The following is an 18,714-nucleotide window of genomic DNA, read 5'->3' on the forward strand; positions in this document are numbered from 1 at the left end:
ACTGGGAAGCAGCCGCATAGCACAGGGAGATCAGCTCGGTGCTTTGTGACCACCACCTAGAGGGGTGGGATAGGGAGGGTGGGAGGAAGACGCAAGAGGGAGGAGATATGGGGATATATGTATAGCTGATTCATTTTGTTATAAAGCAGAAACTAACACAACACACCATTGTGAAGCAATTATACTCCAATAAAGATGTTAAAAAAGTTAAATTAACATAAAAAAGATGTACAATATTGTAAACCTTGACAATGTAAAAGTAGGGTACAGAGGACAGCAGTGAGAAGGCAGAAAACGTGGGTAGAAGAAAAGTGAGGTGAAGGAGTGGTAATTTCCTTCTTTCACATTATAGGGAGTCAGGAGGTATTATCTAAAATCAAATAAAATATAGCAGTATATTATTTCGAGTTATAAAGACAACCAACAGTAGATTTAAAACTAATAAAACTCTGGAAGTGAGTATTAAAGTTCCTAGTTTAAGAGCAATTGTTGAAAGAAATGCAAATACAAACATATTATTTAGAATTTATAGTAGTACCAACCAGAAGTAAAAAATAAACTTTTAAAACAGTTATATCTGCTATAATAGGGCAACACAAGGTATCCTTGCGGTGATGCAACTACTTTATATCTTGGTTGAATTAATGTCAATACACTACTTGTGATACTGTACTACAGAATTGCAAGGTGTTGCCCAGTTATATTCTTAATTCTACCAAAGACTCTACCAAGCTAATATATTTACTTTTTTTCCCCCTTTCCTGAGGTATGAGTGACAAATAAAATTGTAAGATGTTTAAAGTGTAAAAGAAAAAAAAGGGCAGAAGACCCAAACAGACATTTCTCCAAAAAAGACATACAGATGGCCAAGAAGCACATGAAAAGATGCTCAACATCACTAATTATTAGAGAAATGCAAATCAAAACTACAATGAGGTATCACGTCACATCAGTTAGAATGGGCATCATCAGAAGAAAATCTACAAACAGCAAATGCTGGAGAGGGTGTGGAGAAAAGGGAACCCTCTTGTACTGTCAGTGGGAATGTAAACTGATACAGCCACTATGGAGAACAGTATGGAGGTTCCTTAAAAAACTAAAAATAGAACTACCATATGACCCAGCAATCCCACTACTGGGCATATACCCAAAGAAAACCGTAATTCAAAAAAACACATGCACCCCAATGTTCACTGCAGCACTATTTACAATAGCCAGGTCATAGAAGCAACTTAAATGCCCATCGACAGACGAATGGATAAAGAAGATGTGGTACATATATACAATGGAATATTACTCAGCCATAAAAAGGAACGAAATTGGGTCATTTGTAGAGACGTGGATGGATCTAGAGACAGTCATACGGAGTGAAGTAAGTCAGAAAGAGAAAAACAAATATCGTATATTAACGCATATATGTGGAACCTAGAAAAATGGTACAGATGCACCAGTTTGCAGGGCAGAAATTGAGACACAGATGTAGAGAACAAACAGGGACACCAAGGGGGGAAAGTGGGGCAGGGGGTGGTGGGATGAATTGGGAGATAGGGATTGACATATATACACTAATATGTATAAAATAGATAATAAGAAAAAAAATATGTGTTTAACTAAACTGAAGTATAATTCTGACAAACTTTTTGATAGCAGCAGTAATTAGGTTCTGTAATAGGTCAGCTTAAATATAATTCCCAAGATCCTTAGTTAACTTTAAAATCTAGTATAAACGGTAAGTATAATTTTGGATATCTGGGTAATTTCTAAGTAAGACAGGATGCTCAAACATAGGTCATGAGGTATAGTCTGTATCTAGCTTTGCTTCTTTTTTTTTTTTTTTGCGGTACACGGGCCTCTCACTGTTGTGGCCTCTCCCGCCGCAGAGCACAGGCTCCGGACGCGCAGGCTCAGAGGCCATGGCTCACGGGCCCAGCCGCTCCGCAGCATGTGGGATCTTCCTGGACCGGGGCACGAACCTGTGTCCCCTGCATCGGCAGGCGGACTCTCAACCACTGCACCACCAGGGAAGCCCTCTTGATTCTTTTATGCCTTTAAACGTCATCTCACCTCCTAGTGCCTGCCTTTTCATTATCTGTTTAAAAAAGGAATAATATTTACTTTATAGAATTGTTGTAATTTCTTAATATAATGTTTAAGGAGTATTTGACACAGTGTAAGAAGTAAACCCTTCCCTCTTTCCCTCTTATTCACAGTTTAGTAAGACAAGAAATAAATGTATATGCAACTCAAAAGAAACAGAATGGTAATTATTGAAAGAAAATTGTGTGTACAGTTGACCCTTGAATAACATGGGTTTGAACTATATGGGCCCACTTATACACGGATTTTTTTTTTCAATAAACATAGTACCTGTATTTTCATTTTACAGATCTTTAAGTGTGGGGAAGAGTTTGTGTTCAATTAGCGATCACAATATGTGGAATCAAAAGAACTAGGGTTTGAGTTCTGATTCTGCTAACTGTTTCAGCTTCCTGCCCTCAGGTGAATCACTTATCAATTCTTTTGTTTTTGAGGCAGAGATAGTAGGATGCATTGACTGCACAGGAGTCGGTGCCCCTGATCCCCATGTTGTTTAAGGGTCAACTGTATAGAAAACCTAAAAGAATACACACATAGAATTAAAAAGGGTTTAGCAAGGTGGTTGCATATAAGATCAATAAACAAAACTCAACAGTGTTTCTGTACATTAGCAACAGTTAAAATATTTAACTAAAATAGTCAAAAGATAATATTTACAATAGTAATAAAATATTTAACATTCTTAGGGATAAATCCAGCAAATGCAGTCAAGATCTGTATGTAGTAAATTATAAGCTTTACTATATATATGCGTGTGTGCATGCACATATACAAGTTATAAGAATATATATATGTAAGACAATCTAAATAAAGAAATATGCTTTTTGTTCATGTAGAGGAAGACAATATAATTGTGTCAGCTGTCTCCAAAATTGTCTACTAGGACTTCCCCAGTGGCGCAGTGGTTAAGAATCCGCCTGCCAATGCAAGTGATGGGTTTGAGCCCTGGTGCTGCAGAACAACTAAGCCCATGCGCCACAACTACTGAGCCTGCACTCTAGAGCCCACGAGCCACAACTACTGAGCCTGCATGCTGCAACTACTGAAGCCTGTGAACCTAGAGCCCACGCTCCGCAACAAGAGAAGCCACCGCAGTGAGAAGCCCGCGCACCGCAACGAAGAGTAGCCCCTGCTCGCCGCAACCAGAGAAAGCCTGTGCACGACAACGAAGACCCAACACAGCCAAAAATAAATTAATTTAAAAAAACAAAAAAAGAAAACTGTCTACTATTACAATGTAATTTTAAATCAAAATTTCAACAGGGTTCTTTGTAGAATTTAACAAGATTATTCTAAAATTATGTATTAGAAGAGTTAGTCCATCATGGGCCCTGAGCATCCCTTCAGTTCTTGCTGAATGTACAACAAGGCTTACTCATTCCCTGATACTAAACAGTTTCTACAGTTAGTCAGGAACCTAAATAGGTCAAGGGAACCACGGTCTGACCACCATGTAACTAACTCTCTCCAGGGGAAGGCAACTGGATTATTTGCTACGTTTTGCTTGCTGCTTACTCTAAAAGTGCCCTTGGCCCCAGGTTCCTCCTTGCAGTACAACCTACTGCCTGCAGAGCATCTACCTGGGCCCACTACACTGTCTTTGGGACCTGGCGAGGGGAACCAGCACAACTACGCTGATGCCATATGCTGTTGCTATCTGTTGTGCTGTAATAAACCGTCATGTTCTGACCCAAGTCTTGTTGTCTACTTTTGGCACCTATGGAGTGGTAGCAGCTTCACTGCTTGCAATCTTCTATAAAGTGGTTTTCTTCCCCCAACAATATGGAAGACCAAAACACCAAGAATACTCAAGATACTCCTAAAGAATAACAAAAAGATGAAAGAAATTGCCCTATCACACACTGAGTTATTACTAAACTACAGTAATTGAGACAATATGGTATCAGTGCAGGAACAGATCATATGTGTTGGTGAGGTTAATGGAAACCACACCAGTTATTTTGAACAGAGATTTTCATATTGGGAACTGTTCTAACAGGTGCTAGAGGATCAAAAAGGCAAAAATAAATTAACGGAGATTAATAATTAAGAGAAATTCATATATAGGTGGAGATTTCAATACTTCTCTCTCAGTAATTAGTGAACAAGAAGACAAAAAATAAGCATGCATACAGAACACCTGAGAAGCACTATGAATCAATTTGACCTAATCGACATTTTATAACACTCCACTCAACAATAGCAAAATTCACATTCTTCTGAAGTGCACATCAACAGTCACCAAGACAGACCATATTCTGGGCCATAAAGCAAATCTTAAATTAAAAAAGAAAAAGAAAGAAATCCTCAAAGCATATTCTCAGGTCGGAACCGAATTAATTGGAAATCATTAATAGACAGGTATCTAGAATATCCTAAAATTTTTGGAAATTAAACAAAGAGCTGCTGCTTCTTTTTTTTTTTTAAATAAATTTATTTATTTATTTTTATTTTTGGCTGCGTTGCATCTTTGTTGCTGCACGCGGGCTTTTCTCTAGCTGCGGCGAGAGGGGGCTGCTCTTCGTCACAGTGCACGGGCTTCTCATTAGGTGGCTTCTCTTGTTGCAGAGCACGGGCTCTAGGAGCGCGGGCTTCAGTGGTTGTGGCACTCAGGCTCAGTAGTTGTGGCTCGTGGGCTCTAAAGCACAGGCTCAGTAGCTGTGGCGCACGGGCTTAGTTACTCCACGGCATGTGGCATCTCCCCAGACCAGGGCTCGAACCTGTGTCCCCTGCATTGGCAGGCGGATTCTTAACCACTGTGCCACCAGGGAAGCCCAAATGAAGAGCTTCTTAATAGCCCGGAAGATCAAAGAAAAACGTCTCAAGGGAAATAAAAAAATATATTTTGATGAAAATGTAAATATATAAAAATTTGTGGGATGCAACTAAGGCAGTAATTAAAGGAAAATTCATAGCATTAAATGCACATATTAGAAAAACTTGGGCAACTATGAAGAAAAAGCAACTCATATACAAAGGGGGAAAAAGTCAGGTTGATGTCAGATTGTCCACAGCAGCTCTCATAAAGTGAGAAAATAATGGAGCAAAATCTGCAAAGTTGTAAGGAAAAGTATTTCCAAAGAATACTACATTTAGCCAAAATTTTTGTGCTAATCTCACCCATTACAGCTGAAATCAATCAGTAGTCTAAAGTTGAAATTTAGTTATAGAGGCAAACTGACCCAACCTATCAAAGCAATTCATATTATTTATTCTTCATTTTGGAGGAATCATATGGCTTACTGATATATTTCTTATAAAACAGCATTTATGTGAAGTTCATTGAATCCTTCAGTTTCACCTTCAAAAAAGTAAATGTAAATATATTTTAAAGTACATATGTAACCTCATCACATTTTTATAAATTTTTATTTGCTTTGATTCTATCTATTCTTCCATTGAGGCAGTCTATCTATCTCAGTATTTAAGGACATGGGCTCTGAAGTCGGAAATGTCTGATTTCAAATTCTGGCTCTGGTTCTGTTCATGACCTGTGTGACCAAGGGCTTTTTACACTTAACCTCTTTTTGTCTCAGCTTCCTCATCTGTAAAATGGGAGTGATTAAAAAAAAAAAAAGTACTGATCCAGATTGTTTTGAGGATTGAGTTTATAGATAAAAAGCTTTTAACTCAAATATTAATCATTTCACTGAATGCTGGTGAGACTTTTCTGCATAGAAAGCATTTAAGTGATTTTTTTTCAATTTTTCTGAATTACTTGATTTTTTAAAAGTACATAGCAATTTTACAAAACTGAAAAAAATTGTTTTTAAAAGATGTCTAAAAAAATTTTTTTTTAAATGTTTAGCATGAACGAAATAAATATCCTCTATTAGGAAAAAGAGGATACCTAGGTAACATTTAAGCAACTTGGACTTTTTTGGAAGGTATATGTATATATTACTAACATCTAACAGAAAGTCAAGAAATGTACTAAAACTCACAGGATCTTCTAGGTTCAATATCCATAGTCACTGTCAACCCACTCTACAATGTGACTATGGTCTTCATTGGTACAATTACTGATCAGCTAGAGTGTAAAAAAGTGTATGCTTCCATTTCTTTGAACTTTGTATTATGAAATTAAAAGTCCAGGAAAATCCCCAAATTATTTTACTCTAGAATTATGATTCCTAGTCATTTTGCAGCTAGGAACTCCACCAACATGAAGCAAATATTTCTTTGAGTTTAACTTTACCATCTTTAAAGTGAGGACGATGATAATATCTACAGATGTAAATGTTTTAGAGCTGTAATTTACAAATACTAGCTAACAGTGGCCCTATCATCAGCCATCAGCTAAGAATAAATTTATTCAATTAATATTTACTTCAGGCATACTATGTACCTGGAATCAAGTTGGTACATCTATTATTTTTATACTGATCGGTAAGTATTTAGATTTGGATCAATAAAGTTTAAAAATCCTTGCATTAGAACATAGTACGGGTTCAATAAACATTTTTTGAATGAATATATACCAAGGAGGAACTTACAATTATAATCGAAAATAATTACAGACTGCTTTTAAGATTTTTTTTTTTTTGGTTATTGTTGCTTGTTTTTTAAATCTAGCAATGCCTTTTATAAGGATAATAAATTCTAAATGCAATGAGGAATAAATTCTAAATGCAATCTGCAATGCCAGAGTCTATACATAGTCAATCCTCATTATATTCAAGGATTCTGGTATTTGAAAATTCACCTACCTGCTGAAAGTTGTAACAAAAATCAAAACTTGCAGTGCTTTTGTGGACACTGGTGGACATGCACAGAGTGGCAAAATATTTGAGTTCATGTTCCCAGCTGAGGTTAAACAAGGTGAAGCTCTGCTTTCTTATTTTAGCTTCCAGGCTAGAAATAATTGTTCTTTTTACGGTCTATTTAGTGCCATATTTTTGTGCTTTTTTGGGGGTAATTCTGCTGTTTAAAATTTTCCCCAAGTGTATTGTGGAAGTGCTGTCTAGTGTTCTTGAGTGCAAGAAGGCTATGTATGATGTTCCTTACAGAGAAAAATATGTGGTTAGGTAAGCTTCATTCAGGCGTGAGTTACAGTGTTGTTGGCCTGGGTTCAATGTTAATGAATCAACAATGTATATTAAATAAGGTTTCTTTAAACAGAAACAGGGACTTCCGTGGCGGTCCAGTGGTTAAGACTCCGTGCTTCCACTGTGGGGGGCACGGGTTCCATTCCTGGTCGGGGAACTAAGATCCCGCATGCCACATGGTGCGGCCTAAATAAATAAACAGAAACACATAAAACAAGGTTATGTATTGAATAGTTGACCAAAATGTTGTAACCATAGGCTCAAAAGAACCTAACCCTGTATTCCCCTGTAATCATTCAGTATTCACTAAGTGTTCACAATGACCTTATAGAACATTACCGTAAATAACAAGAACCAACTTTAACTTTCTAAATTAAGCACCACCTCTAACTATCTCTTTGAAGTCATGACATTTAATCCCTTCGTGCTTTAGTTTTCTGATGTGTGTTTGTGTGTTGTGGGGTGTGGTCAAGGGCTGGATCGCTTTCAAGTATCGATTCTCCACTCTGAAAACTGTAATAAATGTACTTACTTTGAAGAGTTTCCGCTCTTTCCTCTTTCTTATCAACATCTTGTTGTCGGCTTCCATGTTTCAACTTAGATAAGAAGAGATTTTTGTGAGACCTAAATGAAACACAAAAGCTTGTGACTCGTTCTGCAAAGACTAGCAAAGCTATAGAAAAAGGTAGATGATTTGTCTCAATCTCTATCCAGGACCTGCCTCTACTTTGGTCTGTTTCCCTTTGGTGCTCTCCTTGCACTAATGCCCCACCTTTTTTTTTTTTTTTTTTTTTGCGGTACGCGGGCCTCTCACTGCCGTGGCCTCTACCGTCGCGGAGCACAGGCTCCGGACGCGCAGGCCCAGCGGCCACAGCCCACAGGCCCAGCCACTCCGCTGCACATGGGATCCTCCCGGACCGGGGCACGAACCCGCGTTCCCTGCCTCGGCAGACGGACTCCCAACCACTGCGCCACCAGGGAAGTCCTAACGCCCCATCTTAATCTTTAGCCTCTTAAGATTTTTCTTCTTCAGACTTCCCTCTCTCCCATTTATTTTCTCCATCTCATCTACTCAGAAATCAAGATTCTTTTGGCATTCCAATTAGAGAAATTCCAAAATTCCTTTATACATGATGGTAGTTATCACTTATCTTCATAGATTCCAGAAAGGGCTTTCTGGAAAGGTAAGACTGTTTGGAAATACAGGATGTGACAGAATTTTTTGACAACCTGCAATGTTCGTATTATTCAAACTTACAAAGGAACAGACTAAAATGGAAAAAAAAAAAGTTCAGCTAAGCTTAGGCAGCTATTTTATCACCACCTAAAATCTATACTTTGACCCCTGTAAGCGCTCTATGCAACCTACTAATGCTTTCCCGCCGTCCCCAAACTTTCAACTGTGCTCTCTGGAATGCCAGTCTCAACTTCGTCGTCTGTCTAAAGTCTAGCTCTCCCCTGGGAACAATATTTCTCTCCTTTGTGGCCTCCTTAAGTAGAGATTAGCTTCATCTTCCGCAAACCACAGGCTCCGAGAGGTGGGTCTTTATACTTTCCATTTCCTAACGGATGCCACCTTCAGGATCCTGCTTCCACAGAAATCTTAGCCTTTGAGGATTCATGCCACTGAGGTGTATCGCTATCTACCATGCTCCATAATCTTTCACTATCCTTCCAAGCACCTCCCATGATTCGCAGATCTTTCTCTATCCCCGAGTGCCACCATCACCATGAATTATTTCCGTGTTTCCATGGATAACCCAGATAACAAACTGGCCCCTCAACTCCTCATCTCCAGTGACCTCCTCCACACCAAGTCAGCCACCCCCGCCCCACAGTTCCATTTAGCGTCCCAACTGCTCTACACTATGAAATCATTCATGCAGACGTTCTGCTCTCTGAACATGTTACATTGTCTGTTATAGCATTTCTAATAGATTAAACAGCTTTTTAAGTAATTTCATAAAATCGCAATTTGGGGCATTCATCAGAAATGTAAGCTCCATCCCCTTCCTGCCCCAGCATCACACCCTTGTTTCTGACAGAATAAGAGTTTACTAATTATTTGCTTTAAGTCCAGGTACTCCCTCCACGTGCACTCCTTGTAGAAATAATGTGAAACAACCCAGGATCCCAAGACGCAGGTCTCCATAGTTTGGCTTTTCAAGACCCATCAGGGTCTTAAATATTTGTGGAGGTAAGTAGGACCCTGCGATAATTCTTCAAACCATACCATTTGCATGGCAGTTATTATAACCTACCTAGGTTTGCATGAATTTTTTCAAAGATTTTAAACACAGAGAAGAAAAATGTCAATTTACTTCACCTCAATAAGGATACTGTATCCCCTGAGGATTCAGTTACCGCAGACTGTTTGTCACTAACACTTTAAAAGAAGAAAACATTTGTAAGAATGTAAACAAGAGAAACTTTTCATCAGGACTGTACTTTCCACATAATCAAGCCATTTTTCAACTTATAAAACGTATCTCTGGAAAGAAACTCTGGTAAAATTAAGACCTTTACCGTCTATTACAACATGGATAATTTTTGCCCAGATGTGCTTACCAGAGACATTAAATCAATGTCTTCCCCAAACATAAGTTCAGCAGAATTGAGCTGTAACTGAGCATTCACAATGTCACTCTTTCAAAAACTCCCTCATGGATCTTTATTTCTATGAATTCAAGTTTAATTTCTTATCCTCCCCAGCAGTCTCCAACCTGCCTTTTTAATAAAATTCCTCCCCTCTTCTATAGTTAAAATTAGCTCCGACAAACACAGCATGACCATCTACAGCTCGATGCCTTCACTGGAACTCTTCCTCTCTCCTGAAATGACATTTCTTCTTCCATCCACCTGTAAAAACCTTAACCATCCTTCAAGGTCCGGCTCCATGTTCACACTTTCTTGAAGCTGTCCCTCAAACTCCTTCAGCATTTAAGTCTATCTTTAAACTTTAACAACAGATTATGTAATGTCTGCTACTGTTTCTGTTTCAAGTCTGTAATTCTTATTGCCTCAAATAGTTTATAAGCTTTACCAGAACAAAATATTTCATCTAGTATTAACAGCACGAGGGTTTCACCTTTCCCGGCATTTGTCGGACCTTGAAATCACACTTCTGTTTCTATCCTTGCTTTACTTACGTCTTATTCATTCTTGCCTTGAAACTGGTGAATTTGACTCCCAGGATGGTTTTGATATTTGCTTGATTCTTATCTTTACCATGTCTAGTTTTTGGTTTTTCTCCCTGTGTCTAGTGCACTACAAGATGTAATGCATGCCTGGTAATGAACTGCGCACCAAGGATTCAAAGCTATTTAAGAACCTCCAAAAAACTCTCCATCTAGTGAGACAGATAGGTAAACAGATATGTTATTCTCGAAGATAAGTCCTCCTATAGAGGTATGACTTGGTGCTGTGGGAGCACACAAGTGACAACTCTGCTCAGAGCTCAACAGGACTTCTTATAGGTGAAGTTTGAGCTAGAACTTGAATGGCAAATAAGAGCTTACCTTGAAGAGAAAGAAGGAAATCCAAAATTGAAGCAAGAGTCAAGGCATGAAAGAACTTGTAATATTTGAAGATCAAGTTGTAGAGCTACAAAGTGCCATGGATGTGGGCAGTGAGGGGCTAATGCTTAGGGACAAGGTGTATATGAGGGGGGAAAAAAAAAAAAACCACCCAGAAAGGGGCTATATACGGCTTTGAAAGCCATGCAATAAAATCTAATTCATCGGGCTTCCCTGGTGGTGCAGTGGTTGAGAGTCCGCCTGCCGATGCAGGGGACATGGGTTCGTGCCCCGGTCCGGGAAGATCCCACATGCCGCGGAGCGGCTGGGCCCGTGAGCCATGGCCACTGAGCCTGCGCTCCGCAACGGGAGAGGCCGCAACAGTGAGAGGCCTGCGTATCGCAAAAAAAAAAAAAAAAACAAAAACCAAAATCTAATTCATCAAGTAGGAAACAGAAAGCCAACAGAGGTTATTAAGCTGGGAAGTGAGTTAAACAGATTTATTTTTATGGGAAGGTAACCCTGGAAGTCACATCAAGAATGGATTTGTGTGGCACAAAGCTAAGTAATAATCTAGGATATAAATGGCAAGAATGGATTAGAGAGGCATTTCTGATATGGAATTCGTAACACTTGGGGAGATAACCAACTGGATGTGTGAGGTAAAGGAGGAGAGTTAGGGTAGAGAGACAGATGAGAACATCTAGAGCTCTGTTTTACACACTGAACTGTGTTTGTGTCTAGGAAGGCATTTGAAATAAGTGGGTAGTACTACATTAGAAGAATACATAGGAAACATGTTCATTATATGCAAGAATCACGGTAAGTTCTAATCTTATTTTACTTGAAGGCAGTATTACAGTAGGCAGGAAGCCTGGGCCATAGAATGCATTGGGTCTTGGTACTACTAAACTTTGATTTCCTAAACAAAATGAAATAACTGAGCCAATAAAAATGAAATCCCTACTTCTCAAAATGGGTCTTAGGAAAAACCCAATGAGCAATAAGACTGCAATAGAGCCCTTGGGGAGATGAAGCAGTGAGGAACAGATCATGCTCTGATAGGCAGGGACAAAAAGAACTGTAAGACTGAGCTCAGTCCTGAAGTGCGACCAATGCCATGTCTATCCAACTCTGACTCCAATCCCCACCTCTCAATAAGTAGTTAAGATGGGGACTTACAGCGCTTACGTCATGGTCCCAAGAAAAGAGTAATATTACATCCACTGCCAAATACATCCATCCAGAGACCAGAAGGATTTGACTATTTGGCCTTGGTTTAAGGGTGGATGAAGAGGAGGAATGGACCACAGGTTCAGTAGAAAAGATCATTATAATGGTAGAGTTTATCTTCTTCAGTAGGGTTAGTTTCTAAAGCAAAAGGTAAAAGCCAATTCTGTAAAAATTACCCTTGAAAATCCCTAAAGAAGAAATAATTTTAGAAACTGAACTCTCGTCTCTCAACTTGTAGGACTGACACAGGCTTGTTTCCCTCCCACGCTGGAGCAAATCACTGTTTCTGCACTTGCGCACCAGATGAAGCAGTTAGCCTACCCTTAGAGAAGATGAACAATATTTTAACATATTAGAATAACCCTCAGTACCACAGTCACATGAGGGCATGTAGGATTTGAGAACTAAGGGGCACAGATGACTCAGGCTTTCAACATCAACACTGTTCTAGAGCTCATGTTCCCTGAGAATGATAAATGATGCCACTCACACTAGCTACACAGTGCTATTTTCTCTCTACTTTTGCTTAGCATATGTAACAGAATATGCGTAAGCCCTAACTCTACAGCACTCCCAAACATCCAAATGTTAGCCATCAGTAACGCAATATACCCACTACTCGATAATCATTTTTATTAACAATGGTTCGCTAGCATCACTTTTACATAGATATTACATTCATAAGACAAAAAATATACTAATGAATTTACAAACCTTTCTCCTATATCCAAATTAGCTTCCGTTTCCAATTCAATATCATTACTATTAGGTTTATCTTGAGAAGCTGCTGTTCTTGCTCTTTTACTTTCCACTACTTTTGCTGCTGCCTTAAAAAGGGGGTTGCAGGAGACGAAGGGATGCATTAAGACATTTAAAACAAGTAACATTTAATTAAGCCTTCTTGTTCTTTGAAAGTCATAACCCAAGTGTCTTGTCACAGGTCAATAAAGGGCAGTGCATTGTTATTTTCCTCAGTAACTATGATATCACCATCAGCAACCTGCTTGGTTAATAAGAATTATGGAGAAGGGCTTTCCTTGCAAAGGTACTTGATACAGACAATGCTCTCTAGTCAGTGTTAAGATAAAAGATTACTTAAAAAAAATTTTTTTAAAGATTCTATGTATTTTAAAATAAAACTATCTCAAATTAATGCTCTCGTATAACATATTAAGTTAAAACTTTTTGAGGCTAACACAAGATAAAGTGTAAAAAGAAAAATTTTAATGACCCTTCTTCAGTCCAATTTGACTTTTCCCAAAAATATGCTAAAAATTTCATTTAAATTTAATTAAACTATTTATTTTCACTTATTTCTTAATTCATTTTGATAACTTTCCCCTCAACTTTCTATTTTGAAAAATTTCCCCAACTTTTACTTTGAAAAGTTGTAAAAATACTACAAAGATAACCAATAAACCCTTTAGATCCACTAATTATAACATTTCACCACATTCTTCTACAAAATCACTAAATAAAATTCTGATTAGTTTTGAAGAATTTCTATTTCAAGTATTCTCCTTTATTGTAACAATTACTCTTAAGTCTGTTTAGAATCTCTCTGAAATATGCATACCTTCATTAGAAAGGTTGACGATTTTTCATTTAGCACATAATTCACGTAACTCTTAATTTTCTCCATCATGTGGTTGTAGCTGAAGTGTTGAAAAATGGAATGGAATGTATCTTTCTGAGAGATTATCATAAGCAATTTCCTTTTTAAAGGCTAAAGAAAACAGAAGAAACTTACTAGCACATAAAGCACAAATAAAATACTAGAAATTTTGTCATATTATTTAATTGAAAAAAATCACTTTATAAACAAAAACTCAAGAGGTTTTAAAAATGCTCCCGTTTTAAATGCCCACCAAATATATTTTTTGACTTAAAAAAATTTAATATTTTACACATATGCAAAAGAATTAAAAAACCTTATGAACCTAAATATCCATTACCAAGTTTTATTTCTTAAGAAATAAATAATTATCTGTATAATAGAAGCCTTATTTACTACCATAATCTGATGGCACCCTCCCCCACCCTGGTCTTCCTCTTCTCAAGGTAACCATTATCCTGAATTTAGAACTTTAGCACATCCACGCATTCCTTTACACTTGCACTACATATGTATGCATCCATAAACAATATATATAGCATTGTTTAGCATGGTTTTAACTTCATACCAATGGTGTAAAGCCCTAAATGGTATTTTTGATAAAAGCCCTAAATGGTATTTTTGATCAGTGGAATACTGTACAACAGTGAAAGTAACTAGTAATTCTATAAATATCAAATCAACATGGATGTCAGAGAGTTGAGCAAAATATAGAAAGTTTCGGGCTTCCCTGGTGGCGCAGTGGTTGAGAGTTCGCCTGCCATGCAGGGGACACGCGTTCGTGCCCCGGTCCGGGACGATCCCACATGCCGCGGAGCGGCTGGGCCCGTGAGCCATGGCCACTGAGCCTGCGCCACCGGAGCCTGTGTTCCGCAACGGGAGAGGCCACAACGGTGAGAGGGCCCCGTACCGCAAAAACAACAAAAACAAAAAAAACCATTTAGGGGCTTCCCTGGTGGCACAGTGGTTAAAAATCCGCCTGTCAGTCCAGGGGACACGGGTTCAAACCCTGGTCCGGGAAGATCCCACGTGCCGCGGAGCCACTAAGCCCGTGCGCCACAACTACTGAGCCTGCGCTCCAGAGCCCGCGAGCCACAACAACTGAGCCCGTGTGCCACAACTACTGAAGCCCACACGCCTAGAGCCCGGGATCCGCAACAGGAGAAGCCACCGCAATGAGAAGCCCGCGCACCGTGACAAAGAGTGCCCCCCCCCACCCATCGCCGCAACTGGAGAGAGCCTGCGCACAGCAATGAAGACCCAACGCAGTCAAAAATAAATAAATAAATAAATAAAATTTAAAAAATATATACCATTTATTCACCTTTCTCTCCAGCCTGTTGAAAGCATGTAGGCTATTTTCTATTACCACAATGCTATTAAACATTTTCCTACATGTCTTCTTGGGCACAGTACAAGTTTTTCTTAGACAACAGTTCTTTCAATGCTGGTTGCACAATAAGGCTATAAAGCTTTAAAAAAATTCCACTTCTCAAGCTCTATCCCAGAACAATTGTCACAGTACAGCCTAGTTTTCTTTTTTCAGTTTTTATTTTTTTAATAAAGCTTCATGGTTTTAAAAGTATGCAGTGAAAGTAAAAACAGTTACTCTAGGGTATTTATCTAGAAGTGGAATTGCTGGAATGCATGCTTACTGATTTTGTTAAAATGCTCTCCAAAGCTTAAGTACCAATTTACCCTTCTGAGAGGAAGGTATGGCACTTTTATCATTTCTCCACATTTTGAGCCAACTGTTGGTATGCTAAGACATTTTTAATCATTGCCAATCAGAAGTATAGGAAATGCTATTTCAATATATTACTTGGTATTAACCTGATTACGAATATTAGTGAGGTTAACACTTTCTCTCTTAGGCTTACTGGCCATAAAGTTTCCTCTTCTGTGACGTACAAGTAGAGTGGAATTTTCAGTAGTCTCACAGTACTAAGGCAAAAAAGTAAGGGCAGGGAACCCAATAAACATACCAGGCTTCCAGCTGAAATCTCAGGAGGGTTACACCGTAGGAACAGGGGCAAATTAGAGATAGAATAAGCCTTACTAAAGGCTCAGTCCTTCAGTGAATTAAGGTGATTCCCTCTCCCCCAAACCACCATGTGAAAAGGTACTCAACTTCATTAATCATCAAAGAAACAGAAATTAAAACCCAATGTGATAGCACTACATATTTGCCTGAATGACTATAATGAAAACCACATATAAGGTCTGTGAAGCAACTGGAACTCTCCCACACTACTGCAGGAATTGATAATAACTACTTTGGAAAATTCTGGCAGTATCTACTAAAACTGAGTATGTGCATATCCTACAACTCACCAATTCTATTCCGAAGTATATACCCAATAGAAACACATATATTTTTTCTACAAAAGACATGTAAAGGAATGTAATGGACAAAATACGGAAATAACTCAAATGTCCATCCACAGTAGAATGGATAAATTGTAGTATATTCCTACAGTGGAGCAATGAGAATGAACAAACGATTGTTATAAGCAATACCATGTATCTCTCTTACAAATATAAACTTGCTATATGATTCCGTTATATAAAGTTCAGAAATAAGAAAGACTAATCTTGGATGTTACAAGTCAGGATAGCGGTTACCCTTGAGAAGGTGGTTGGGATAGTGCCTGGAGGGTGCTGGTGATGTTCTGTTTCTTGATCTAGGAGGTCACCACACAAGTGTGTTCCTTTTGTGAAAATACACCTACTTATACACTTATGATACATGTACTCTACTAAAGGTATGCTATTGTTCAATAAAGAATTCACTAAAAACTGTATAAAACTACATTTCTTTGAATAAGCTTAATTTGCTCTCATAACTTTGTTTTTAATACTGAAAAATTAACTTCTATTGACCTTAACATTACACATACACACAAAAACTAGTGATAACATAAGAAACCTCCAGAAAAATAAGCAAGTTATAACGCATTTCCCTACACCTGCACTGCTCAATATGGTAGCCACTAGCCACACAAGGCTACTCAGCCCTTGAAAGGCGTAAGCCTGAATTTAGCCTTAAGTATAAAATACACCCTAGATTTCAAAGACTTACTACAGTTGTACCTTGGTATCCACATGGGATTGGCTCCAGGACTCCCCTCGGGTACCAAAATCCAAGGATGCTCAAGTCCCTTATATAAAATGGTGTAGTATTTGCATATAACCTACACATTTCCTCACATATACTTTAAATCATATCTAGATAACCTATAATACCTAATACAATGTAAATGCTATGTAAATAGTTGCCAGTGTGTGACAAATTCAAGTTTTGCTTTTTGAAACTTTCTGGAATTTTTTCGCCCTTAATATTTTCAATCTGCAGTTGGTTGAATCCCCAGATATGGAACCCAGGATACAGAGGCTGACTGTACAAAAAAGGGAGTGCAAAATATCTCACCAATATTTTTTACATTGATTGTTAAAAAGAATAATGTTTTTGGATGTACTGGGTTAAAATAAAGTGTTACTAAAATTAGTTTTACTTGTTTCTTTTTACTTTTTTAATGTGGCTACTAGAAATTTTTTTTTTTTTTTTTTTTTGCTGTACGCGGGCCTCTCACTGTTGTGGCCTCTCCCGTTGCGGAGCACAGGCTCTGGACGCGCAGGCTCAGCAGCCATGGCTCACGGACCCAGCCGCTCTGCGGCATGTGGGATCTTCCCGGACTGGGGCACGAACTTGCATCCCCTGCATCGGCAGGCGGACTCTCAACCACTGCGCCACCAGTGAAGCCAGGCTACTAGAAAATTTAAAATCACATACGGGACTGGCATTATATTTCTGTTGGACTATACTGTTTAAAAGAGAAAACGTTTCTTTTCTCCTCCAATGTTCTTTCAATTTTCCTTATTCCATATAAATGGCTCCAAACTTCTGATTCTAATTTAAATAATTACCGTATAAGAATTTGGGTCACCAAATATTCTTTCAAAGACTTCTTCTGCTTCCTTAAAATTTCCATTTTCCATGCAAACAGCTATAGCCTAAAAGACAGGATGACAAATACAAACCTTAGATTGCTTTTTAAAATATCTAATTGTTGTTTAATATTGAAATAACTCAGGTAAGTCTAAACTGCTTCATTTAAAATATTCTTATGTAGCTTAATAATTTTGATTTGATAAATGATATTAAAGGCAAGAATTAATAAATAAATCAGGAGCTACATTATATATATTGAGGACCCACCTAAACAGTCATTTTGAGCAAAAGGGAAGAGAGAGAAGGGGTAGATGGATGGTGTTTGTGATGATTAGGATATATAAAAGTTGCTACTTAGGACCCCAGGAAAATCTCTAATAGAAACTCAGGAAGCCAGATGCTTTTGAATAATCATTTTATAAACTGGCCTTTTTTGATACCATATGTGGTAAGATATAGTACCACCATTACCATCTGGGTAGGTTTGTAAACTTGGGAAAGCTATTTAACCTCTTGGCGCCTCCGTTTCTTTACACCAATGTAAAATGGTGAAAATAATAGTACCTATTTCACAGGGCAGTTGTGAGGATTAAAGAGTTATATATAAAAGTGCTTAGAACAGTATCTGGCAAACAGTAAGCAATATATTATTACACGTTTGCTATGTATTTTATGTAACCCGTTCAACTTTACTGGTATATTTAGCAAAGGCCTACTTCCCCTAGAACTCCAAAAGATTGGGATAACATGACAAATCCCTTTGCCCTGGGCTGAAATTCTTAAAAGCAGCAGTCATTTTTCTGCCGATTCTCTTCAGGTCTTAATTCTAATTGACAGTCACCACACCGTCAATAATTAATTCCTGAGAAGGTGGGACACCACCTGGATTTTCTCCTACCCAACCATGAAAACTTTTTTAAAAACTAGGAAAAGTTTATTTAACTATGAAATTCCTGAGCACATACTTTGCCTGTAAACAAAACATTTTCCCTGCTATTATATCTTTGAATGACTTTCTTTGGTTTCTCACTCTTTAATAGGCTACTCCTACTAACATTTTCTCTACATAGTTAAAATTTTACATTCTCTTAATCGCAAAAACCCATTCATTTCTTATTATTTGATAATCTTTAGGGACTTCTCTAGTGGTCCAGTGGTTAAGACTCTGCGTGTCCACTGCAGGGGGAGTGGGTTCAACCCCTGGTCAGGGAACTAAGATCCCGCATGCCATGTGGTGTGGGCAAAAAAAATATT

At 38.2% G+C, this 18,714-nt stretch overlaps 1 protein-coding gene across 2 annotated transcripts in view; it reads right to left on the minus strand.

Annotated features, from left to right (window-relative positions):
• Positions 1–18,714, minus strand: part of TERF1 (telomeric repeat binding factor 1) — a 39,729-nt gene that overhangs the window by 9,297 nt on the left and 11,718 nt on the right. The window contains exons 4-8 of one of the 2 annotated variants that reach the window (XM_029223089.1): positions 17,436–17,522; positions 13,470–13,619; positions 12,608–12,720; positions 9,472–9,531; positions 7,678–7,769 (exon numbers count right to left, since the gene is read on the minus strand). In XM_029223089.1, coding sequence (XP_029078922.1) covers positions 7,678–7,769; positions 9,472–9,531; positions 12,608–12,720; positions 13,470–13,619; positions 17,436–17,522 — 502 coding nt within the window. The remainder of the gene's footprint in view (positions 1–7,677; positions 7,770–9,471; positions 9,532–12,607; positions 12,721–13,469; positions 13,620–17,435; positions 17,523–18,714) is intronic. The other variant, XM_029223090.1, reaches the window with a different exon arrangement.

The sequence above is a fragment of the Monodon monoceros genome, unplaced genomic scaffold (assembly GCF_005190385.1).
Source record: "Monodon monoceros isolate NGI ecotype Baffin Bay Population unplaced genomic scaffold, NGI_Narwhal_1 Super_Scaffold_14, whole genome shotgun sequence".
Taxonomy (NCBI): domain Eukaryota; kingdom Metazoa; phylum Chordata; class Mammalia; order Artiodactyla; family Monodontidae; genus Monodon; species Monodon monoceros.